This window comes from Engraulis encrasicolus, chromosome 23 (assembly GCF_034702125.1).
Source record: "Engraulis encrasicolus isolate BLACKSEA-1 chromosome 23, IST_EnEncr_1.0, whole genome shotgun sequence".
NCBI classification, from domain to species: domain Eukaryota; kingdom Metazoa; phylum Chordata; class Actinopteri; order Clupeiformes; family Engraulidae; genus Engraulis; species Engraulis encrasicolus.
The window spans coordinates 23,400,048-23,426,848 of record NC_085879.1 but is presented as its reverse complement, the minus strand read 5'-3'; the positions used below and the strand labels follow the sequence as shown (position 1 = coordinate 23,426,848).

Here is a 26,801-nt window from a genome sequence, read left to right as displayed (position 1 = left end):
GCCCCCATTACAATGACCAGAATCTCGGAAATTGCTGAAGACAAAAAAAAACAAAAAAACTCAGGTACTGACAAGTCCAGGGTACTGTGAGCATTTCAACTGCATGTTGAAATTGACTGAAATGGTCCTTTAACTGTAGAGTTTCTCCATATCAACTCATTATCGGGCAAATCCCAGGTGGTGCTCCAGCCCCAAGGCAGCTACAGAATCAGTAATCAAGTTATACGTAACCTCACTGTCACCAAAATTGTTATGACCAAGTCTTATGGTCTTATGGTGCACACACACACACACACACACACACACACACACACACACACACACACACACAGACAGACAGACACACACACACACACACACACACACACACACACACACACACACACAAACACACACACACACACTCCCTTTCCCCCTCCCTCGGGAGAATTCCTGACCTATAGTGTTCGTCAGAAACAATTTAAGGAAGCTGTGGCTGTGAATGACCTCTAGAATTGCACTAAACACACACCATTACATCACACATGTTTTGGCAGGTGCTCAGATCCATGTTGACTACACACACAGGGCAACTAAACACGAGGACAAATCAACAACCGTTGTCCCCCAGAGCAGCTTTGGGGTGAAGTCTATAGCGGGGACCCTGGGATCAAACCTGCAAACATCTGGGTTTTAGTTGTTAGTTGTTAGACTGCGAACATCTTCCTCCTAAACGTTATGACAAAACTTTGCCATTTTATATTCCTCCTTCAAGCAAGCCAATAAGGCATACTACAAGCGAGATTAAAGCAAAAGACCACGTAGTCACTGACAATCAAAAATGTAATTCACTAAAGAAGGCTCAAGGTGCTGGAACATGTTGGCATCTGGGTTGAATGTAGTTACATTTCTCTCTGCACTTTGAATTACAAAATAGAACCATGAAATGAAGGGTAGCTGCTGCAGTTAGCTCGCCCTGTCTGCTCTATGAAAGCAACTGTAGAAAATGCTTCCATTATGTTGAGCTACGCAAGTCCAAGTCACATGACTTGAGTTCACAACTCTAGTTGTTAGCCACCTGACCACCCGCATCCAACAATTACATACGTTTAGGAAACAGCAAAGATGTCCATCCAAATGTGTTGAATTTTAGGCAACGGAACTTATGTTGGAGCTGGAAAGATGTTGCATCCTTGTCAGAACGGGGTCTTCAGTTTCTTGTGTGATGTTAAAGAATGAGGAATAATAGCTTTGGAGTTGTCTCTAGAGGAGTCAAAGGAGTCAAACCAGAAACGGAAGAAGTTCTTCTGACAAGGAATAAATATTAAATGGGTCAGTTACCTTCAAAGTACTGTAACTCCTTTGGATACCATGACCTGGAGAAATGGGAATCCTCACAAACATGTTGTTGACAAGATCTAAATGTTACTACACTTACCTGTGTAGTTGTATCTGTATTTATACATGTTCTTGTCTGTTTCCCCTTCTCTCCCATGACTTTACAGGGTTCCTGATCTACTTTGGCTACGGCATCTGGCACAGTGCGGAGCACAAGCGTGATAGGCAGAGCTGCGGCAGCCTGCCAGAGAAGGATCCCGCCATCAACAAGGAGGCTAGCAACGAGAAGTTCATCCACCCAGACAAGACCAGCCACTGCTGAGGCAAGCTGAAGACAGGCGAGATGCCTGGCCTGATGAACCCCCATGTACAGTCACACCATTTTTTTTAGAAGAAGATGAATCGCCAACTCGTAGTCTTAGCCACAAACAGACATTCTGAAACAGCCTTAACGAGGCTACCGTCAGACCTTTTTTCTCGGAGGACCTTTCTCCTGATGTTATGTGCCTTTCTTGTGTAGAAAATGCCGACAGGTGTTGTTTGGTCCCCCCTGACGAAGCTCTATGCGTGGACTTGATCCAGCGAATGCAACTAGGAGACAGGCAGGCACGTTCTGTGCGTGGATGGGATGGAGTGGTGGTTTGTGTGGTATAAGGGGATCACGCAAGCAATGCCCATTTTCTCAGCGTATGATTGAGGATGAGGAGATGTTTGTTTTTTTAAAGTCTATTATGAGCTTTTGTGTGGGTTCCAGACAGTGATGTCGGAGCCATTTAGGAGCTAGTTTTTAAGGTGAGAGAACACATTTTGTATGAATCTTAGCTAACATTTACTAGCCTTTCCTTCTGTCTGACGAGGCATCAAGAGCTTATGTGGACCTGGCCACTGCACTGTGACCTTAAAAGCTTTGATTCATGGGATCATATGCTCGCTCTCTGTCACTGTGTCTTATAAGTTACATATGATAAGATAATGAATGGACAGTCTGAAGACTTGACTAGAATAACGCTGCTGTACGAAGCATCTTCTGCCTGCTCTTGTTAGTCTTAGCCACTGTGTTAAAAATATCCACCTCCACCCTCTTCATTTAAAGCTCATGTATATTTTGGGCAACGATGGTGTAGTGGGTAGAGATATGACGTTGTGTAGCACATGTTAGCGACTTGAACTTGAGCGACTCCAAAGCAGTAGCCTACAGGTTGAACGTGTATGCCGCTCTAGACCTTTTTGAGCCAACTAGGGACAGCTTGACACTCTCTTTCCAGATTGTCAGATTGGCAGCCATGTAAAATGTAGCTGGTATTTTGAGAAACTGGCAGAAGTGCCTTTTATTTTGCTCGTAGCGTGTATAGCGCTTCAATGGACTCCACAGCCCAACGTCAATTAGCTACTAGCACGATTCCACAGTTCCACGCACAGTGAATTTTGCCATGTTAATTCCAGCCTTAGAGAGTAGGACCAACTAGAATAAAAAGTAAATGTGACTCTATAAGTGCAGTGAAATAACATTGTAAAAGGCTACTGAGGAACTTGAAGGCCCTCATGGAGCCATTATGATCAGTCAAGGAATGCATAATGGCCAATTACCATGTTACACCATCAAAGTACATACAGTAACTTATGCATGTAATGAAATTAGAATATTTGATCAATATTATAATTTGTCATGCATACTGTTTGTCAGGCGTGAAGTTTACACTCTACATGTACGTACATTAATATGGATTGTAATATGGAAGTAGATGGAAAAGCACCACTGTGATACATTTTCACTAATCATGAGACAACATGCAATGCATCATATTTTTCACTAAATTGAACCAAAATGAGCAAATGCAGTGTTGCGAGGTTGTATTAACAAATGCATTGTGTTGAAAGTATGCACATTTAAAGGAATTGTGCAGGGCGATCAGCATCAAATAGATAAGCCCGTCCTACTGTTTATAAAATTGTGCTGTCTAATGCACTTTCCTTTAACAATTTTTTGAAGGCAGCATGGATGTAATTTCGTCAGTGCTGCCCTCTGTACATTCAAAATCATATAAAGCCATCTGGTAGGCCTGCTATATAAGCAATAGATGAAATATTCTTCTGGACCTAGCCTAGTAAACTAGCCCTACCCGCCAGCGGCCGAAATTATTTTTGCCTGCGTGTGGGTCTAGCCTCGGACAATGCCCCAGGCGCTGAAACTGGCTGGCCAATCAAAATGCAGCAGACTTGTTTTGAATCTTTGAATGCAATGCGGACGGGGTTTTGAGGGTGTGACGACAAAGTCTTGGCCAATAGGCACAGACACAGTTTGAAAAACAACAGGGTTGCTTCCATCAACAATCTCTCGATGTGTCATTCATCGAGGCCAGACAAAATTACACATTTAATCTCACATTTAGTCTGGTTTGTCAGGCTACTTCTGGACCAATAAAGTAAAGGTATCTCTACTCTTCTACTGCTAGTACTACTAAAAGCCTCCTGTGCTGCTGTCAAGCTAGTGTAAAACGTAGACCTGTACCTTGATGCCTGCCTGCTGGGATGACTTGTTAGACGGTGGCAACCGTCCCGTTTTGGACACACTGAAAAATGTTGTTGCTGAGCATGACCTTCATTGCTGAAGAGGTGTGGTTTCCTGTTAGTCAAGCGAGATATATACTGTATACTGCAGCTATTCTGCAACATGACATGCGACAACTAGTAAATACACATATCCTGACCTTTCACGTTTGCGTCTAAATATGTATCACTCGTACGTAATAGCGTCTAAGATATCAAGTTCTAATCATATTTCAATCCAACCATGCAGGAACTACCAAGGAAAGCGGCCTGTCGTATTATGGCTCACTAGCGCCCCACTACTCTGACCTTTCGTGCCAAAAAAGTGGGTCATGGACCAGTTCCTAATCATCATCCAAATCCTAATTAATGTGGCCTTTTGGCATCGTTGAGAGTGCAAAATCCTTGACCGCGTATTTAGGTCTTTCAAGGTTGTGAGTTAAGTAGCAACCACGCATTCCAGGGGCCTCATGTACAAAGCTTGCTGACGCAAAACAAAACAAAAAACAGAAAAAAGCTACGTACAAACTTCTCATGCAAGCATTCTGACTTAAATCTGACTTAACTGGGTCATCGTGAGAATTTGCATGTGCGCTGAATTTCAAGCTAAATAGGATGTACCACTAGAGTGTACATAAAAACCTGTTTACGCATGGATCGAAGCATCTGAATTGACATAGTTACATATTTATCTTTGTTGCACATTTTAACATGCGCAAAGTGTCAGTAGGAAATCAGTACGTGAGGCCCCAGTGGCGTAGCCCCTTAATGCACGCTGTACCTCCAGTGGCACGCTGTAGTAGTCATTGAAAAGTTAACTACCATAGTACTACAGTACTATGACATACCACAGGGCCTTTAGTAATACACTATGACTTGGTCATTGCCATTCTGATAACAGCAAATTTATAACGCCGTGCCTTAAGGGGTTAAAGTTTAATGCAGCTTATGATGATTGGCCAGTCACCTAACCTTTCTCCATAGTGTTTTTGTTTGTTTGTTTGTTATTTTGCGTTTTGTTTTTGTTTTCATGTAGTAGAATGACTTAGAGCACTGACCGGCTGACATGAATACACTAAAACTCTCTCTCTCTCTCTCTCTCTCTCTCTCTCTCTCTCTCTCTCTCTCTCTCTCTCTCTCTCTCTCTCTCTCTCTCTCTCTCTCTCTCTCTCTCTCTCTCTCTCCGTCTCTCTCTCTCTCTCTCTCTCTCTCTTTCTTTCACACACAGACACAGTTCATGAAACATATTGCAAATACAGATACATGATGTATTCTGGTTTCAAAGTTGTCCATTGTAGCTCATTTCTTTTTTAAGTATACTATTGTCCATGTGTGTGTCTACTTACTGTATGTAAAGGGAACTTGTGTATTCTTTTTATCAACACTGGATGTGTTTTGTATGATGTTATGGATGTGGGAGGGTTGTTGGTGTTTTGCAATTTTTCAAACTTGTGCAAGTTATCAAGTGGCCTGACATTGTGCCTTTTATGGAAGTATTCCAATGCAATATGATGTGCTTCTGCTAAAGCGTGAAAAGTGCCAGAGTTTTTTTGCGTCTTTTTTTAAGTCAGTATTTTCAAGGCAATTACCCTGTCAGTATTTTCATTTTTAGTAGCACAAACATATCAGCCAGCCATGTCCTACAACTGTTGACATTTCCTTCTTAATTTATATTTTAAAAGACATTCATTGTGTGCCTTAACACGTCATGCTGACTGCCAGAGGTCATTTAATCGTTTTTTCTCGGCTTGTAGATACCAAAATCTGTCTGAAATGCATATGGTGCCAGTGTGTTGGGCCTTACATACTGCCCGTGTTGACTGGTATGGTACACACACGTGACGATATATACCCGTGGTACAATTTAGCACACAAAACAACGAGTACAACTTTACAACTTGCCAATGTGCTGATTGTAATTGCCATGAGAATTACACGCAATACACATGCACACACACACACTTACACACTTTGTAGATCTAAGAAGTGATTTGCCTTATATGTATCAATCTTCCTTGAAATGTAGTGCATGGGAATTTTTCAGTAACCCCTTATCCCCATTGCTTGGGTAAACTAATGCTGTTGTTGTAAAGATTTGGAACATTTGATGCAAGTTAGTGTTAGCTGCCAGCCGATTTCACAATAGGTAAAGGGGGCATACGTCAAAACTAAGATTTGGGTTGACTGCCCCAGACAATTATGTTTAACAACCACTTAACTATTCGGTCTAAGTTGCATCAAATATTCTCATTGGTTTTCTCATCAACAGCATTTGGTGACATGGTGCAACAGTGCCATGGATTGGTTTACGTCCGACTTCTCCTTTAAAGCAACCCTGTGTAGTTTTTAGAAATGATTTCCTATTTTACTTTTGCAAGTTTCAAACTATGTCTGAAGCCTCTTCAGAAGCTCCTCAACTTATAACAGAATAGAAAAGCACTTCTGGCTATGTTGCCTTCCACGAGCAATAATCATCAGAGGTGTCAAAAATCAAAGTAAATTCATGGTATATGTACAACAGTAACACATGATATTACATAGCTGTTACACCATTTACTCTATTGTACCTGATGAGGTAGATGGACTGTGTTGTTGAAAAACACTGTAAACCTAACGAGAACGTTTCCACCACAAACTTGATCTAAACAGCGCAGCGTTAGCTGATCGAAGTACACAGGTTTACTGGTTACTCAGAGAAATTAGCTGTGTCGGAAGGAAACTGTGTTTCTTTTCTTACTTTTACTTTTGACACCTCTGAACCATTCAAAGCAAATTCACAGGTGTGGACCCTGTCTCTATTGTTCTCTATGTGACAGAGAGACAATTTTTCTCCCAACCTATAGGGTGGCCAGAGATGAATAGTAGCCTACTAAGTGTTGCTTGTGTCAGGCTTATCACTAGTTACATCCAGGTTGCACTGAAAAGTGCATTTCAATACCAATCCCTAGACATGTATTATCATTCCAGTATTTGTTTCTGTGAGGTTTTGCGCTGCTTTGGTATTTGTGCATAAAACATTTATTTAAATGACAAGTTTCTATTTACTGCAACTCGACCGCTTTTTTTTCTTCCATAACTGCAAAACTTGTGTTGTCTTAAGCATCATGTGTATCTCATTTGTATAGTCTGTATTGTCAATAAATCCTTTTACTGTTCTTCCTCTGCATTATTTCTTTGAGTAAACCAATGCATGTGTGCACTAGCCTGATTATCATCGACTTTCAAATCTCTTCGAGACTTGGTCTGACCAAGACCATAACAATTAATGTTTCCCAAATGGCATGGTTGACCCGTCTCTCTAGGTTTGCTACTGGTTGACTGGTGTCCAACAAAGTGGGTGGAGTTCCCGATTTTTCGGGACATCAGAAACGACCTTTACATTGCTCTTGGCCTGACTTTGTGTGCACACAAAGAGCTCTTTTCCATAACGCTATATCCACCATTTTTGACTTTTTGCATTTTAATACTGGAATTGACTGTTAAGAAGTCCTATCATCTATGTGTGAATTCTAGCCATTCAAATGTTTTGAGAACTTACTTTTTGAACCTCTATAAAATGCATTTTGCAATGCAATTCAATGGAATGCCCAATACAAAAATTTCAATTTCCCAACATTCTTTAAAATGGATATATGGCATTTTGGAAAAGAGCTCTTCACACTCTCTCACACACCCCTCAGGCATATCACATGTGAGCTTACAGCTGGATTCAGGTGGATTCAATAGTGATCTCTGATTTTTATAAACTGCATGTTGACACCCACAGAACCATATTTTGTTTATATTTTACATTTTTACACAAATGTATTCATAGACGGAAAATTCTGTTCATGTTCTTTTGATTGTGCAATGCTTTTGTGATGTTTTATTATAGCCTGATCAGAGTGCTAGTTTCAGAATACCTGCCGCCTTTTAATCTTTCACAGAGTTTGAGTTCAGTGTTTTTAACGCTCTATAAGACAAACACAATTTCTTGTCTATAAAAATTAACTTGTATGAGACAGGCAATGGTAGATAAGCTTTAAAGAGCCACTGCATGTAGTGGCAGCATAATGTAAAAACATGAAGAGGGTAGTCTGTTACTCTTCCTTTCGGTATGCACTGTTTGGTTCGGTACAGGTCAGTACGGTTCGGTACAAATACAATACATTTTACCAGAGAAATTGATTGTACCATTATAGGCCTAGTGCACACACACCACCAGTCATGGGTGCCGCTAGGGGGGGGAAAGGTGTTACAAATTCTAAGGGCCCAAGCACTCACAAGGGCCCTTAAGAGGGCCCAAAAGCACTAACAGGAGCCCTTAAGGGGCCCAAAATTAGAATCTTTCATAGGGCCCAAAATTTCTGGTGGCACCCCTGCACACCAGTATTAGAATGAATCCTTTTAAGGGCTGCCAGCTCCCTCTTCTGTCAGTATGAATAACACACAGGCGACGACACCGCAGTGGAACATACTGCGTAAGCACTAATCATGGACAGCTCTTGAGAACTCCACTTTTAACCAATATCATATGCCTATTCAGAACAAAAATGAAATAAAATAAACATAAAAAACATGATGTTTTAGAGCCGTAGGTCTTAGGCTTCAACCACACATTTAACATGATCATCAGGAAATAGTAGAGACACTGGTTGATTCAGATTGTACTGATGCAGCGTCGTGTAACAGTTCTATTACTACTACTACTTCTACTACTACAATAATTGATTCACGTACATAGGGCCTACGGTATATCATATACAAGAATAATGTTGTGAAACATGTGTCATACAATGTGGTGTGATTTATGTCGCAAAGACAAAAAGGGATTCCTATCCCTCTTTTATTTTCATGCCATTGCTCCACATAGGTCTACTGTAGGCCTTTGTTGTGGGAAAAAAACAATGTTAAGAGGGGGGAAATGAATCAAAGGGTCATGACACATAGGCCTACTGTAGGACTATGTTGTATTTATATTTAAAAAAAAATGACGAGAGAAAAAAAACTGAAGCAAAAGGTCATGACCTCTGGCCCTTGATAAGATCATGATCATTATCAATCAATCAAATTTCCCATTACCTGGGTGGTGTAGCTCATTAAAAAGTCCCCCGTGACTTGTTGTGTAGTCCAGCAATTGAATTAGTGAATTAAGTGTCCGAAGTCCATAAGTAGCCTATTATTGAAACAAAAATGAGGACATTGGTGTGGAAAATGACGTTTAAGCTTACAGTTACGGTACAATCATAGAGACACACATATAGGCCTACCCACCGACACAGACAGCTTAGAGAGCAAGCTAATGAGGATTAAGTCATTGATCCATTCATCCTCTGAGAGTTTTTCTACAAAGTTGTCAAACGCACACACACACACACATCAGCATCAAAATATTCGTGTAAGTGCTGCCAGCTCTTGTTCTCTATCAGTGTGAATAACACACAGGAAAAGACACAATGGAGCAGACTGCAAAAGCACTCACCATGGACAAAGACTCTGAGACCTGCGCTTAAACAATTGACTAGCATTCATTTCTTTTAAAAATAATAATAATTAAAAGAAGGTTTATTGGTTTATTTTTAAAGGGCCTCACCCTCGGTTTAGACTACTTTCAATATGACAGTTGGATATTATATTAGCATGTGCGGTGTTAGTACACTTACAATTTGTTTTATTGTTAAATTTGCATTCATGCACACAACATAATTCATATTTTGGAAATAGAAGGGAGGGTCACTTTCTCGGTACCAGCTGAAGATAATGGATCAATCTGCCCACAAGATGGCGGTCAATGCCACTAGAATGAGTGCGCGTACTGGACAGCCAGATTCGCTACCCACTTTCTTGTGGATCGGGGTGAGCGGAGAAGTCTGTGGAGTTATCCGTAGGCTCTATGCTACAGCTCTTTGGCTGGCTTTCTCATCTGCTGTATTTACCACCTTTTCTGACTTCCGTTCTTACTTTTCTAATCGTCTTCGTGGAGAGACATGAAATCCCTCGCGCTCTTTGCCCTCGCGACTCTTCTCCTGGAACTTCACACTGGTGAGTTAGAGAAGTTTTTTTTATTCCTCTCTCTCGTGCTCTCTCTGATGTAACTAAGTAGCTCTCCCTCTCTCCTCCTCTCCTATCCGGAACTCAGGAGGTGAGGATTTTCTCCCTATCGTTCTTGGAAGAGGATGATTGTTGTGTGGGTGGGAATGGATTGTCAGGACGGTCTGAAGTGTGCGTTTGGAGATGGGAGGACGCAAGGCCGTGGAGTGAGTGGAAGAAGAGAGGAGAGAGACTGCAAAATAGTGTGGTGGTCAGGATGATATTTATGTAACGGCTGGATGCGTGACAAAGGTGGAGAGTTAACCCTTTTGCTTGTTGTTGTAGTGGAGGCGATGCAAGGAAAGTCGTGAGCACGTGAAATTCCAAGAACATCTCCCACTGAACTGAAAGACGGGCAGCCTAATAGGCATGTTTTTATATGGCTTGAGTAGAATCTGAAGGCCTGCTGCCTATAAATCATTTGGTAAAAGCTCTGAGATCAGTGTTAAAAGTGAAGATGCTGACTTTTCACATACCAATGTTGGCTGATTTACTAAAATTCTTGGATTTTTTTGGCGCATTTATATTTGCACAGCTGGAAAGTGAAAGCAGAGTACTTTTCCAGATGTGCTCTCTCTCTCTCTCTCTCTCTCTCTCTCTCTCTCTCTCTCTCTCTCTCTCTCTCTCTCTCTCTCTCTCTCTCTCTCTCTCTCTCTCTCTCTCTCTCTCTCTCTCTCTCTCACACACACACACACACACACACTCTCACTCTCTCTCTCTCACACACACACACACACACACACACACACACACACACTGGTGTGAAGCTATGAAATCAAATGCACATGTTCTAAAAGGTGAACATATTTGATCCAACTGAGCCATGTGGCTGACAGACCCGAGCAGCCGTTATTTCAAATCAATGTTTGCCGTCCACAAACCATGAATAATAATATGAATATTTCAAAAATGTTTGCCTGTTTAGGTGGAAACGCAACATGGGAATAAAAAATATCCATTGTAACAGATGCACTTTGCCACCCTAAATGGGATAGTTTTAAAGCCTGCTTTTTGATATGTGGGTTTTAAAAATCTGGCTACGTGGAAACAGAAGACCGAAATCAATGTAAACAGAAGAAAACAAAAATCCACATTTTAAAATATCCTGCTATGTGGAAACAGCCCCTTAGTGTTGCTTTAAAAATCTGCCATTGTTTTGAAGTGGTATTGCACCAAAAATCCATACTCAAATTTGTTTGTCATAATGTTGTAAGTGATGCACTGACCATAAAACAAAAATGGTGAAACACCAGGTGACTAGCTGCAGTGGCATATGTGACAAACGCAAATTCGTAATTCAAAACAACTTCCTTAACATTACCACTGTTGCTATTTTAGAAGTATTCCTGCAAATACACTTCAGCACCTTTTTTAAATGTCAAAACAGTGAAAGTTTTTGAATTGTTGCAGTGTTCCTCGCCCACTCTACTGTGCATTCCCTCTTGTGCAGGGGTCAGGAACCTTTTTGGTGGAGAGAGGCATAAAAGCAAGAAAAAAAGATGATTCGTGAGAGACATACCATTTAAAAACACGGAATACAATGAAAAGCCTGTGTTTCAATTAAGCACAACAAATTTAGAGTGTAGGCTACTGTCAAGTTATTACTTTTATTGATAACTGGTAAAAGTATAGCCAACTGTCAACTTCATTATGGGGGGGGGGGGTCGGGGGGTCCTCCCCCGGAATTTTTGTATTTCTTTGATGTAATTTCCTGCATTTTAATGTTTCCGTGTCCAGTTTCAGTTCAATACTGAACGCATACTTCTATTGATAAATATGGGACGATTCTGTATTTCAAAGGACGGTTGGCAACTGTAAGTAAGTAAGAGCCAGATAAAATTCCCAAAAGAGCCATATGTGGCTCTAGAGCCATAGGTTCCTGACCCCTGCTCTAGTGTAATTCAACTGTACTGTAATGTAGGGGATGGGATGGCCTAGTGTTTCTTGACTGATGGGTTGGCACCTGAACGTGGGTCTCGGAGGGGTCCTGGGTGGGTCGCGGAGCTGTGCTGTAAAGATGTATTAACTTAACTTCATTAACATGATGGTAGTCACAAAGATGACACAACATGTGGTATTGAATAATTGACTATTGTGTCGATGAGACAATGAGACATTGATAATTCTCCGTTCCACTAGTTGATAGACATGTTGAATGTCAGCATAAAATGTCAATATAATAGAACTATGTTGCTTGCAAACACTCCAGAACAGGCAAAGGTCAAAGGGCAAAAAGAATACTCATGTTCACATGCACACAGGTTCCATCCTGGAACCAGTTAAACCATTTACCAGCTCTGAATCAGTTGATTATTATGAGCACCTGGGAAAAGTAGACCAGTAAAGTCACCTGTGTTGGAAGAAAACTTTGGCTCTTATGTTCTGAATGTGGAATTGACAAATCTGTTGTAATATAATGTAATACAATCAGGGCTCTAAATTAACTTTTTTCATCACCTGCCAAAAATGTTACTCTTACCAGCCAAACACACACTCACTAGTGGGTGAAAGTGACAAGTTGGTCTACCTAGCAGCCAAACTGAAATTCTGCAAGCGTTTGGTCGGTTGGCTGGTGTTAATTCAGAGTCCTGAATGGCTGCAAGGTATTGTGATGTGTAAGGCCTTTTATTGCCCTTTTCTACCAAGGTGTTTGCCAGCAACCTAAGCGTAAAGAGGACCTGGGTGAGAACCGCATCAAGCCTGGGGGACGGAAGCGGACGAAAGTCAGGTACAATGACTACACATCACATGGACACAGATCAACAGATTTGAAGCACTTTCAACTGTCTGCGTTAAACTAAAAAAACAAACAAACAAACAGAAAAGCAGATATCATTATTATTATGGCCTTCCTTGATATGAAGTGGGTGTTTGGGTATCCAACCAGTATTATTTGGGGGGGTTGCAAAGTCAACGATATTGATATGCCATTTCTGATTACCATTTCCAAATAAGAAGCCTGTTTAGCTTTGATGCTTGAAATCCATTTTACTGAATGGAATTGAACCTTGGTGTCCATTGGGGCGATGGTGGCTCAGGTGGTAGAGGAGCCGTTCCGCAACGCAAAGGTTGCAGGTTCCAGCCCAGCCCCGCTCTGCCTGACCTCATCGATGTGTCCTTGAGCAAGATACTTAACCCCAAGTTGCTCCTGGTGGCAGGGTGGTACCCTGCGGGGCAGCCACTACCACCGGTGTGTGAAAGGGTGAATGTGAGGCATACCATGTAAAGCGCTTTGAGTGCTCGCAGGAGTGGAAAAGCGCTATATAAAAATGCAGTCCAGTCCTTTGTCCACTCTAATACGCAGTTGAGGGTGGAGCTTGTGCAAAGCCCAGGTAAAGGTGCAAGACAAACGCTGACTAAAGTTTTGGATTGAGGAGTCCACAATGGTGGAAACGTAATCCTGCAATGGCATAAAGTATTTTTTTGAAGGATTTTAAGTGTGCATACTCCACATTTTAAGTGTGCAGGAGTTGTACTGTAGATCACAGGGTTGCAAAGTTTCATCCCGACCCTTACCACTCCCTTCCTCCCTCCATGGCTGAAGTGCCCTTGAGCAAGGCACCTATCCCCACACTGCTCCAGGGAGTGTAACCTGGTATAGTTAATTTAGAGCCTTGATTACATTACACTTGGGGCTTTTATCCAAAGCGATTTACAGATATTACAGGGTATCTGTCGCTTTGGATAAAAGCCCCAAGTGTAATGTAATCAAGGCTCTAAATTAACTTTTTTCATCACCAGCCAAAATGGCTAATAGATGTTAATCTTACAAGCCAAACACACACTCCCTAATGGGTCAAAGTGGCTAGTAAGTTGTTTTTTTCTACCAGCCAAACTCAAATTTCACCAGCATTCGGCTGGCTTGTTAAAATAAAGCCCTGGATGTAATGTAATGTAATGTAATGTAATTGGTCAGGTACCCCAAGGTGAAGGAGAAGGAGGGGTCTGGAAAGGCGGGCTCCCTCCTTACCCAGGTGCTGGACAAGGGACGCTTCCTGCGGCTGGGGGAGACCCTGACGCTCAGCCCCGGGAAGACCATGGAGCTGAGGTGCAAAGGCACCCATATCGGCTGGGCCTACCCTTCTTACCTGGACACATTCAACGACACGCGCCTCACGTAAGTCTTAAGCCTATTACAACATACATGCTAACCTCCTGGTGTTATACGCATATATTTGGGTAGATGACGGATAGGCAGCAAAAAACATTTTTTTCACAAAACATTGTTTATGAGGGAAAAAAGTATATGTCTACGTAGTGCAGCAATTAATCTTTCAAAAAATATTTATTTACGTTGATAAAGCAATTTGCTGAAAATATGTCCTTTGGTGTGACGTTAAGAAATAAATATATTAAGTAATGTAGAAATGGCTTGATGGAGTTTTATGAACATTGTTACACTCTTCATATTTATTGCAATTTTTTAAAGTCTTAATTTAATGAGAAATTACCATTTAAGTATTTTTTTCCCATTAGATGTGAGATTATTAGACACCTTCGAGAAAAAACAGGGATATCTTTCTTTTAAATGTTCAAAGTTGTCCGAATTTATACTAACTTTTCAGGAACGATAATTTGTTCTTCCCTAATGCAATATTCAGTGTTTATCAAACATATTGTTTAGCTCAAACAAATATTTGAGCGTTTAAAACATGTTACACCGTAGGACATTCATGTTACGCTAAAGGACAGAAATGCAAAACTGAGCCAGAAACAAATATATCAACATGATTATTTTGTCTTTTGATCATGATATAATGTTGTAGTCAATATGGACCTACACTTTACACTTATAAGTCTTTGAATCGTCGATTATCAGCCTATCGTAACTGTTAATGACAGTCATGCGGTCATTGAATGTAACCTGCAGAGCTTGGCATGACCATCACACTTTTGTAGGTATGCTATGACTGTCACACCATGGAACCTGTAGTGTATAGTGGCCAGTGCCTGTTTGGTATCTCAAGCTGGACAGCACATGCTGTATATTGAGCTCTCCACAGCATACTTTATTCATCTACAGTCCCAGGAAAAAGTTTGTACACCCTTTGAAATGTCTTACCTTTCTGTCAAAATTGGTCATAAAACATGGTCTGATCTTCCCGGAAGTCACAAGAAGGAACAACCAGAGTCTGCTTTAACTAATTCAACCCAAACATTTACAAGTTTTCATATTTTCATTGGTCATACGATGTAAACATTCACAGGACAGCAAGGCATAAGTAAGTACACCTTTGCATTCAATAGGTTTTAACCCTAAGTTAGTCGCAATAACCTCAACCAGATGTTTCCTGTAGTCGCAGATCAGATTAACAAAACAATCTGGATGTATCTGGTCTCCCTCTTCTTTAGAAAACTGCCTCTCGTCAGCAAGGTTCGTGGGATGTCTGGAGTGCATAGCTTTCTTGACTTCATGCCATGTAATTTCAATTGTTTTTTTGTCAGGGCTTTGACTGGACTATTCCAGAATGTGTATTTCATTATTATGAAGCTATTCTAAAGTCGATTTGCTTCTAAAGTATGGGTTGTTGTCACATTTGCTTCAACTGTGTGACAGACTACCTCACTGTTTTTCTGTAAAATATCTTGATAAACTTCTGAGTTCATTGTTCCACTGATAATAGCAAACTGAAAAGGGCCTGACGCAGCAAGGTAGCCGCATATAATGATGCTCCCGCCACCATACTCAAAGGTGGAGATGATGTTTTTGTGAAGGTGTGGTTCTCCAGTTCTCCTCCAAACATGACATTGTGTGTTCCCCTGAACAATTCAACTTTGTTTTCAATGTTGGTCTACAGAATATTTTGCAGTAATTCTATGAAGCATATAAATGCTTTTTCGCAAACCTCAAAGGTGCAGCAATATTTTCTTTGGACAGATACCCCATTAATTTTAGATTGGCAGAATTAATCCCATTTTTAGCTATTCTTGGTTACATCTCCTCTTCTGAGTATGGTGGTGGGAGCATCATTATATGCAGCTACCTTGCTGCCTCAGGCCCTTGACAGTTTGCTATTATCAGTGGAACAATGAACTCAAGTTTATTGTGATATTTTACAGAAAAAAGTGAGGAAGTCTGTTACACAGTTGAAGCACACAAGAGTATGGGTCCTGAAATGTGACAACAACCCATACCTTAGAAGCAAATCAACTTTAGAATGGCTTCATAATAATGAAATACACATTCTGAAATAGCCTAGTCAAAGCCCTGACAAAAACCAATTGAGATTATATGGCATGAAGTCAAGAAAGCGATGCACCCCAGACATCCCACAAACCTTGCTGATAAGAGGCAGTTCTCTAAAGAAGAAGGAGACCAGATACAAGCAGATTGTTTTGTAATCTGATCTGCAACTACCGGACAAGTCTGGCTGATGATATTGCAACTAACTGAGGGTTAAAACCTACTTAATGCAAGGGTGTACTTACTTATGCCCTGCTCTCCTGTGAATGTTATGGCCTTATGACCAATAAAAATATGATAACATGTAAATGTTTGGGTGGAATTAATTAAAGCAGACTCTGATTGTTCCTTCTTGAGATTTCCGGGAAGATCAGACCATGTTTTATGACCAATTTTGACAGAAACGTAAGAAATTTCAAAGGGTGTACAAACTTTTTCCTGGGACTGTATACTCCTCTATATACTCTCTCACTGATCTTTCCTTCACTGTTACCGTTATATTTTATGGTTTCAAAGCACCATTAATGACATTTTATATCATTTGACAGTATCTAAAATCAACAGCAAATATTCATCAACAATGCACCAAAGTATAAATTCCAAAGGCCAATAAAGGAATAAGTAATTTGAATACACAATATTTATCTAGTCAAACAACAAAACAAAAAAATGTACTACCAGTTGTTTTAAAAGCTATTTCTCAAATATATTGTCCATTGGTGTGACCTGTTTGTCCTTTGGTGTGATACTCCAAAGTGTCACACCATAGGACTTTTACCATCACACCATAGGACTTTTGAGCTTTTGAGTTAATTTAAAGCCATGTCGTTGCCAACTGAAATACAATTTCACCTTTAGTAAGATGCATTTTCATACATCTACATAAGAAAAAAATATGAAAAATATACACTATTGTCAAAATGTATTTTATGGCTGTCGCACCAAAGGACTACAAAACTAATACATCTTGTGGTAGCAAAACATAATTGATTGACTGAAGAACTCTGAGAGAAAAATCTAAAATCCACCCTTGCCATTGGCTTCTTAAGGGTCTAAAGCAGTGTTTCCCAACCTTTTTTGTCTTGCGTACCCCCTAAGCATCTTAGTTGTGCCATGAGTACCCCCTAATCAATTTCTATATAATTTTCTCAGTCCTGATGTGGCTGCTCCATACATTTGTTATAATACTTATTATAACAAATGTATGTTACTACACTTTTCCAAGTACCCCCTGCAATGTGCTCGCGTACCCCTAGTGGTACACGTACCCCTGGTTGGGAAACACTGGTCTAAAGTCACAATTTATGTACCGCTGGAGCTTCAACAATAGATAATTATCCACAGAATTAACAAAAAAAATGATGTCACACCACAGGACATTATTTTCTGCGACAAAGTTTCATAAGTCCATACGGTCTCAGAAAAACAGGAAAAAAATAAGCATTGCCACTTGCTAAAATAGACACCTTGAAAAACATGCCAGGGTTGTTTAGACAAATGACTGAGCTTTGATTATTTATTTAAAAATGTTTTAATATGGAGAACCAGGCTTGCCTCAGTCACACCATAGGACAAATGTGACATTTGACTCAAAATTAAGTATACTTATTTAAGCTCTGGATTTATTACAAATTACTTTTTCACAACAACGACATTAGTTTAATCATTTAAAGCATTGACAATTTTGAAAGCATGAATTTACTTAATTTTAAGAGCCTGCGACAGCAAAATTTACACGTCACGTCATCTACCCATTTATCAATGTACTTTCTGCTGGCATTCCTTACACTTAATATGACACCAGCTACATTTACATGCCGTTTTTAATTCAGAATTAATAACTCAGAATTAAATAGTTCAGTTGAGTTTACTTTGATCTTTTATTTAATTCCAAATTGTGAAGTGTTTTCATGACGTTTTCAAAGCGGAGTTAACCTTTATTCAGAATTAAAGTGGGTTAATTTGGAGTTAAATGTCTCATGTAAACGTTTTCAATGTATCGCATGAGTAGACATTACTAGACAGATCTAGCAATCAAATCTACCTAATTTTATCTAATACTTCTCAGCTTTTCTTTGTGTTTTGTCGGATTAAGGAGTAAAGGTAGCAGAAAAGTATGTTGGTGCCCCTTAAGAAAGGAGTAGGGGTGGGCATCATGTATGGGGGCAGTCATAACTCCTAGGTAAGCAGTTAAGGTATCAAGCTTGTAGTCCAAAGATTTTCAGCTCCACTCCCAACCTACCAGATTGGTTTGGGGGAGAGTAATTGACTAGAGCTCTCCCTCATCATTCTCCTCCATGACGGACGTACCCTGAGCATAATTTAAAGAAACTCCTGCACACTGACCATTTTGCTGTTCTTTCTTTAATAAACAACGTTTCGGTACTAGACCTTCATCAGGCAATCTCAGAGGTCTAGTACCGAAACGTCGTTTATTACAGAAAGAACAGCAAAATGGTCAGTGTGCGGGAGTTTCTTTAAACTATTGCTGAGTGACCCATGGTGCCATCTCCGACGCACCTGCCAGCTGAGGTGTGCGAAAAAAGCCGAAGTTTACCCTGAGCATAATACCATCCTGCCGCACAGCTCCCTTGGGGTTGCTGTTTCGGGTGGTCCAATTTGTATGGGTGAGGCACAAAATGCAATTTTGTTGTGTGCAGTAAGCACTGTGCGCTTCAGAGTGCTGTATTCCAATGACAATGGGTGTTTCCCAGGAGGGCTATCATTTTAACTGACACTGTCCATAGTGCTGTATATATGCTACCAGGTATGCTATGGAAGAAAGGGGTGGAAGAGCTCAATTTGTCCAGGACCTATACGCTGTAGTGCATTATTTCACCTGTGGACCCATGCTGGGAAAAAAAACGTTGATGATGTCCAATTGTTCAGCAATGATGTCCAAGCTCTCTCTCTCTCTCTCTCTTGACTACTGCAGTGTCAAGCAGCAGGAGAAGTTTGGTCAGCTGATCCTGACGTCGCCCTCTGCTGCCGACACAGGGGAGTACAGCTGCTGGCCTGTGCTGTGCGACGGGGACGAGTGCCACAAGGACACAGACCGCCTGTCAGCCACCTACATCTACTTCACTGGTGAGTGTCTGATGCCTGTTTGCCATGAGTAGACTTTACTTGACATTACTTGACTACATTACTTGACTACATTACTTGATAACATTACTTGATTACATTACTTGACTACATTACTTGACTACATTACTTGACTTTACTTGACATTACTTGACTACATTACTTGACTACATTACTTGATAACATTACTTGATTACCTGAGGAGTGTCAGAAGGACACAGACCGCCTGTCAGCCACCTACATCTACTTCACAGGTGAGTGTCTGACGCCCATTTGGCAAAGGTGTAGGTTTGGCTTGGAAAGTGGTGTGGACATTTATATGAAAAATTGTCCAGGTACGCTATTTTTGCATTATACTTGTGAAAAACTGGTGGGGACCAGCTAGGTTTACCTCAGAAGTGGTATGGACATTTCCCCACCATCCACACCTAAAACTACGCCCATGCAAGTCAATTTTCTTCAAGAGCCTTGTCGCAAACCATCCATCTTAGATCAGTAGCGGACTTGGCTGTGACTTAGGCGGCTAAGGCGAATTATTGTTGTGCTGGAGACCCCGATTCGATTCCGGGCCGAGGTCATTTCCCGATCTTTCCCCCCTTTCTTTTCCCCTGATCTACTCACACTCGCTGACTATCGTGTCAGAATACAGGGTTGACAGCCCAAAAATAGCTTTAGAAGCATAACAAATCTGAGATCATTAGCAGGCAACTTTCCCTAAAATTACCTGATAAATACCCTGGAGGGTAAAGTTTGAATAGCACACAGACACCATTTTGTGTGGCAGCAATGTTACGAGAATATTTGGAAAAGTTGGACTAAAATGCTGGACTAGAACCCTAGAAGAGATAATTTAGTACAATTTAATATATCATTATCTCACATTAGAAGCTCAGCACTTAACCCCTTTGTGTAGAGCCCAAGTTATACGTAACCTCACCGTCACCAAAATTGTTATGTCCAAGTCTTATGGTCTTATGGTGCACACACACACACACAGACACACACAGACACACACAGACACACAGACACACACACACACACACACACACACACACACACACACACACACACACACACACACACACACACACACACACACACACACACACACACACACACACACACACACACACACACTTAATGGGTATGCCAATACCTTAACAGCGCTTCATTTGCCCCTCTGTACTGTCTGTTTCGTTTCTGTGCAGACAAAGATGAGCTGTTTGTGCCGTCTCCGATGCACTTTGAGATCGTGTACATGAGACCAGATGCGCCCGCCATCGTCCCCTGCCGCGTGACCAGTCCCAGCGCCCAGGTGTCCCTGCACAGAGAGGTACTGGTATTTCTTTTCTTTTTAATTTTTCTTTGTCTTCTTTACTTTATTTTTATGATAGGACAGTGAAGGTGGTGACAGGAAGCGAGTGGGGAGAGAGACGGGGAAGGGCCGGCAAAGGACCCGGGCCGGGAATCAAACTTGGGTCAGCCACATGGTAGACGAGTGCCCTACCGTTTGGCCACGGCAGGGCTGGTACTGGTATTTTTACAGACAGAATTTATCTCAAACATACAGTATGATTACACAATTGTACATACTTTAGCATCCCATTTAATTCCATAGTACTGGGGTGCTCCAGTAGGGAAATTATATGATACATACCCTCGCCCTCATACATACAGACTCTCATACTCTACATATCATACAGACTCTCATACTGTACATACTCTTGACAAAAGTAAAAATAAAGAGAACAAGATGGCACTCGTAGTTGCTTGTACTTTATTGCCGTCAGATGTTGCGGTCTTAACCTTCTGCAGTGTTAAGACCGAAGGTTAAGGTTAAGACCGAAACGTCTGACAGGCAATAAAGTGCAAGCAACTAGGAGTGGCGTCCTGTTCTCTTTATTTTGTATGTTTCTTACAGAATGAGCACCCAGTTGCTGTTTACTTTGGTCGAGTTGAGCGCATTATAACATTTGGTTTAAATGCCATTAACCCCTTAGTGCAGGCCTATGTTATAACCCTACTGTCACCAAAATTGTAACGTGGCACCTCATATATACACGTAAGTACTACTTATAAGCTCATATTACACCTACCCTTGAGTTAAATAATTGGGTTTTACCCTTCTCCTGTACTTTCAACCATTCTCTGGGTATGGCAGTGCAAATTGTACCTCCAAGCTAGAGGTTAACATTGAGTTCAATGAGACCAGCTGGCAGCTAACCGATCTCATAGGACTCCATGTTACCTGCTAGCTTGGAGGTCAAATTTGCACTGCCCTTCTCCGAGAAAGGTTGAAAGTACAGGAGAAAGGTAAAACTCAATTATTTAACTCAAGGGGAGGTGTAATTTGAGCTTATTTCCAAAAATGTGACAGTATCACTTTAAGTACTGCTTAAAAGGACCAGTTCTCAACATGCAGTTGTAATGCTCACACTACCCTGGACTTGTCAGTACCTGAGTTTGTTTTTTCTTCTTCTTCAGCCTTTTCCGAGATCTTTGTCATTGTAATGGGGGCAGCACATTCTTTACATTTCAAAAAAACATTTTTATTTATTCCCAAAAACATCCAAAATGTTATACAACATCAGCAGACAACTAGCAAACAGCGGTACCCTTTGGGAAAATATTTGGAGTCGGCCTATATTCATTTTTTTAAAAATGTAAAGAAACGCTGCCCCCATTAGAGTAGCTCATATGTCGGAAAGGGCTTATCCGAAAAATGTGGCATCACCGGGTACTGACAAGTCAAGGGTAGCGTGAGCAATACAACAGCATATTGAAATTGACTGAACTGGTCCTTTAAAAGTTTTTGGGAAACACAACCCCTGGCTCTCGTCATGTCAGCATGTGTCCGCTCAGCTTCGGCTCCCAATTGTTGCCAGATGAAGTGGGCTCCACCTTGCTTGTGAAGCTGAGTCGTGGCCTAATGGTTAGAGCAGTGCTTTTAAGATCAAAGGTTTGCAGGTTCGAATCCCATCCTTACCTCTCCCTACACCTCCATCCATGGCTGTGCTGCCTTTGAGCAAGGCACCTAACCCCACATTGCTCCAGGGGCTGTAATCAATACCCTGCAAACAACTCTAAGGCTGATCCCATTCCACCCCTTAGCCCTACGCCTTTCCCCTGCCCCTCTGTTTTGCATGTTCACTCCTTCACAGTCCTGTCACAAAAATAAAGCCTTAAAAAAATGAAAATGGTTGACAGGTACCCGCGGAGGAGGTCCCAGCGGATGGCGTTGCCATCTCCTACAAGCCAACCAAGGGCTTCATCCTGCAGAACCCCAGCCCGGAGAACCAGGGGGCCTACTACTGCAAGGGCACCATCAAGTCCACGCCACAGGTCTCCACCAAGTACATGCTTCTCTACGTGGAGGGTAAGCTGGCCCCCTTCAATATAGGCCTAAAGTGCAGGGGGAAACTCTGGTTTGTGTTCATAGTGCGGACTTTAGCGTCCCTTGGAGGAATATGAAGTTGCCCCTTGAATGAGAAAGGTTCCCCACCCCTGTGTTAGGGGCTAAGGGTGTGATAAGAATTCAGATAGAAAGATGTGGATTATGAAATGGGAAGCTGCAAGGGCACCATCAAGTCCACGCCACAGGTCTTCACCAAGTACATGCTGCTGTATGTGGAGTGTAAGCCTTCTGCAGAAAGTATCCTAACAGCTAGTGTTTCATGATAGCTTAGAAGCAAAGCTATCACACACTAGGGGTGTAAATATTAATAATCGATATGTATCGATGCACCGATCCTACGGACGGCGATTGAGTCGAATCGTATCGTATCGTGGGGCACTCAAAAAGTATCGAAAATAATCGAATGTCTGGCCCCTGCCCAATGCCCTCGCTGTTAATTGTGCAACATAATAGAAGTGGAAAAGTAATTGGAGAAGAATCGACTCAAATCATATTGTATAATGGGGTATTCTTACGTATCGAAAATAATCAAATCCGATATTGAATCCTATTGTCGCGGAGGCTGTGATTTACACCCCTACCGCACACCAATAAAGTCTTTTTGAGGGGCTGGCCACTTGTGTACTCAAAATTCTAAGAAAATAAAGAAAATGCTGCAAACTCTGCTCCATGTTTTATTTGTAGTGAATTGACATTTTGCCCCCCTGGCCTTCTTTAGACTTTGATTACTTAGTGATGGCTGGTGATGGAAAAAAAAGTGAATGTAGAGCCCTGACTGTACAGTACAGTATGTACACTCAAGATAATGGAAAAAAGGGAGGCACACACAAGACTTGTGTGAAAAAGTGTATTGAAGCCGAAAATATACAACAGAAGTCTAAGGTTAGCTGGAGAGACAGACGTTTCGGAGCTAGTCCATTCTCAATGTCTCCAGTAGGCCCTGGAGACATTGAGAATGGACTTCTGTTGTATATTTTCGGCTTCAATACACTTTTTCACACAAGTCTTGTGTGCGCCTCCTTTTTTCCATTATTTTGAGTGATTACTACTTTTTTGGGAGTGCTCACACCAAGCAATACACGAGCATTAAGTTCAAGGCGCAGACGCCGACCTTTGTTGGCCTTTTTGTCATTCAGTACAGTATGTATGCATCTTTGTTTTGGCCAGTGCCCAGCGGTCCCCCCTACGCCTCTCTGGAGCCCTCTGCTGTGAGAGTCACTGCGGGGGACACCTTCAACATCACCTGCACTGTCCTCGGGGAGCCAGAGGTGGACGTCAGCTTCACATGGAGCTTTCCTGGGGAGGTGAGCTGACAACCGAAATGTATTTTATGGGGTGCCTAACCTGCCGTTCTCACTGGCACTGACTGTCGTGCCTCTTTTCCACTGCCGTTTTTCTGGTAGGCCTACAGCTCGACACAGCGCGACTCGGCCACCACTTTTTGCTTTTTGAATAGGCACGACACAGCTTAATCGTAAAGCAAAAAGTCAAGCTGTAGGCCTACCAGAAAAACGACAATGGAAAAGAGGCACTAGATGCAAAATACTGTAGATTGTGGAGACTGTCAGCTCTGTTTGGGGTTGGGCTGGGAGATGACCAGGCTGGATTCGAACCTGGGTCCCCAAAAGTACCTTTATATGCTCTTTTCCACTGCACGACTCGGCCACCATTTTTTGCTTGGGCACGACACAACTCAATCGTAAATCAAAAAGTGGTGGCTGTGTCTTGCTGTGTCGAGCTGTAGGCCTACCAGAAAACCGGTAGTGGAAAATAACCTCTTTTTTTGGTACAGGTTAACCACAGTAACCCCCCAGCATTTCATTTGGACAAAAAAGAACTTTGCTGTGATCTCAGGACATGTGCCCCATGCTGATGTTGAAAACTTGTAACTGTACATTTTGCATCGTAGCCCCTTACCACACACCGTCCGGTCCAGCCACTGCGACGTTATAATAGTCACTGAAAAAAGTTGAAGGTGCACCGTGTAATATAGTTAGTAGTTCATTTCCAGAATCCATGCTGCCCATTCACAAATGTTACCTTTTTAAGAAATACTTACCACCAACATCAAATTCTAAGTATTCATTATGACTGAGAGAAAATGACTGAGCACTTTTCATGCATGAAAAGGGGGATCTTCTCCATAGTCTGCCATTTTGAATTTCCAGAAATAGACATTTTTAGCTGCAATACTTACTGTGCTTTGGTCATACTAGTACATATTGGCTTATTATTCAGAAACTATTCATGAATCAAATTTGGGAATAGTCAGCAGTATCAAAGAGCTGCATAGTTGCAATACCTACTCTGGCCACCCTGCGGCACCATCTTACACGGTGCACCTTTAACTACCATTGTACTACACACCACTATGACAGTGAACAGGGCCTTTAATAAAACATTACGACTTGGTCACTGGCCATTCTGGTAACAGCTCATTTACGTATAACAGGGGTAGTGTCTTGAGGGGTTATTAATCACACTATTTATTTTCTGACAAAAGTGCCCTTCACTTTTCTCTCTCTTCACTCATCTACTATGCGGCCGACCCGGGTTCGATTCCCGGCCTTTCCCTGGCTCTCTCTCCCCACTCACTTCCTGTCACCATCTTCACTGTACTATCATAAATAAAGTAAAAAAAAATGCCTTTCACTGTGTCCCTTCAGGACACGGAGCGGCCCGTGGTCATCCACGACGAGTGGAGGCTGGTCAACAGAGGAATGAGCCACACCACACGCATCTCCAAGAGCGTCATCACCGTGGAGGACGTGGAGGAGTCCATCGACTTGGGAAGGTACATCTGCACAGCCAAGAACAAGCACGGCGCCACATCCGTAGCTGTAAATATGAACTAAACGGGCGGACCTTTCCCAGTCCCCTCTGTAATCTACAAAATCTCCATCAAGGGTGCTTTCATTTCATTTAATTAATTAAGGTGCAACCGTCTCACTTTCACAATGTTGATTTCATTACCATTCTTTTTTTTGTGCTATGAATGAACTCATATGCCTGTAAATCAGGATTGAATTTGATGTACAAACATTGCAACGTTAAGCACTTTCATGTTCTAAAATTTAACTGAAGACTGAGGTAATACTTTGATGTGTGCCCATCTAGTTTCACAAATGTGCCAATTTTGCTTGGCTGTCAAGTGTACACAAATTACCGTGCGACATGATTTCCTGAAGTATAACTTGTGTACTGGTCTTTTTTGTATCTTCATTTGAATGTTGTCTAAAATATATTTTAGCAAAAAATTGAACTTTCATTTTTCAATAAATCTTTTTTTTCTCTGTTAAGCTGCTTTTCACCTGTTTCATGAATGTGGAAAACCCTGACTGGTCTGTAATGACTTTCATATGTGGAATGTGGAATTTTTAGGTCTGAGGAACACGTGAAGAATGTTCCCTCAGCTTCTCCTCTTCTGTCTTCCAACAATAACAAATAAATAAATTCATATATAAATGTGTCAGGGTGAACTGTGGGATACGCAGTGTTGCCAGATAGGGCTACTTGGGATGAGCGTCTGTGGGTAAAAAGGGGAAAAAATTGCCATTTGGCGTTTTTTTCAGCCGTTTTGGGCCAATAGAAGCAGAGACGGGAACAGACTTTGATAGAAGTCAATGTAATTTGTTGAATTTAGCGGAATTTAGCGCAATTTGGCGGTTTTAGAGAAGCTTTTGGGCGGGATTTGGTCACACACATCTGGCAACACTGGTGAAACGCCGGCCAGGAACACAGTCCTCTGCACTTCTGCTGAAACCTCTTTCTCACTTTCAGAAAGTTTCTTTATAGCTGGGGCGCTTTCTTTACATTTCTGTATTTGGCTTTCACTTACAAAAAGACCACATGTGCAGACGTGACATTTTCTGTAATGGCTAGCTGACTCCAGACTCATGACTTAAGATTGGATAATGTGAATATTTTCCAATATAGCAACTAGAACCCTAAAGCCTCAATTGTTTGAGATTTTTCATAGATAGTGAGTTGTACAGCTGAGCTTGATTTTATTGCGTGGGCCATATTCATTTATATTTTCAGATTGTATTGTGAGCGTGGAGATTGGACTGTGGGCCGCAAATGCACCCCTGAACGCAGTTTAGGCAAACAAATACAAGCAGTAATCATCAACTGTCAAACCACCTCTCCTGACAGTGGTTCCTCTGACCCATAATACACAGAAAA

At 41.5% G+C, this 26,801-nt stretch overlaps 2 protein-coding genes across 3 annotated transcripts in view; both read left to right on the top strand.

Annotated features, from left to right (window-relative positions):
* slc7a2 (solute carrier family 7 member 2) overlaps positions 1-4,938 on the top strand; it is a 33,444-nt gene extending 28,506 nt beyond the window's left edge. For both annotated transcript variants that reach the window (XM_063190107.1, XM_063190106.1), the window contains exon 12: positions 1,485-4,938. In XM_063190107.1, the coding sequence (XP_063046177.1) occupies positions 1,485-1,639 (155 nt within the window). In that variant the 3' untranslated portion in view covers positions 1,640-4,938. The remainder of the gene's footprint in view (positions 1-1,484) is intronic.
* A 4,747-nt stretch (positions 4,939-9,685) lies between these two features.
* On the top strand, positions 9,686-26,085 carry pdgfrl (platelet-derived growth factor receptor-like). The gene is made up of 8 exons (XM_063190593.1): positions 9,686-9,885; positions 12,580-12,661; positions 13,850-14,050; positions 19,053-19,204; positions 20,410-20,534; positions 22,409-22,577; positions 23,784-23,920; positions 25,283-26,085. The coding sequence occupies exons 1-8, from the start codon at positions 9,831-9,833 to the stop codon at positions 25,469-25,471; spliced, it is 1,110 nt and encodes a 369-aa protein (XP_063046663.1). The 5' UTR covers positions 9,686-9,830; the 3' UTR covers positions 25,472-26,085.
* Positions 26,086-26,801: the final 716 nt, after the last annotated feature.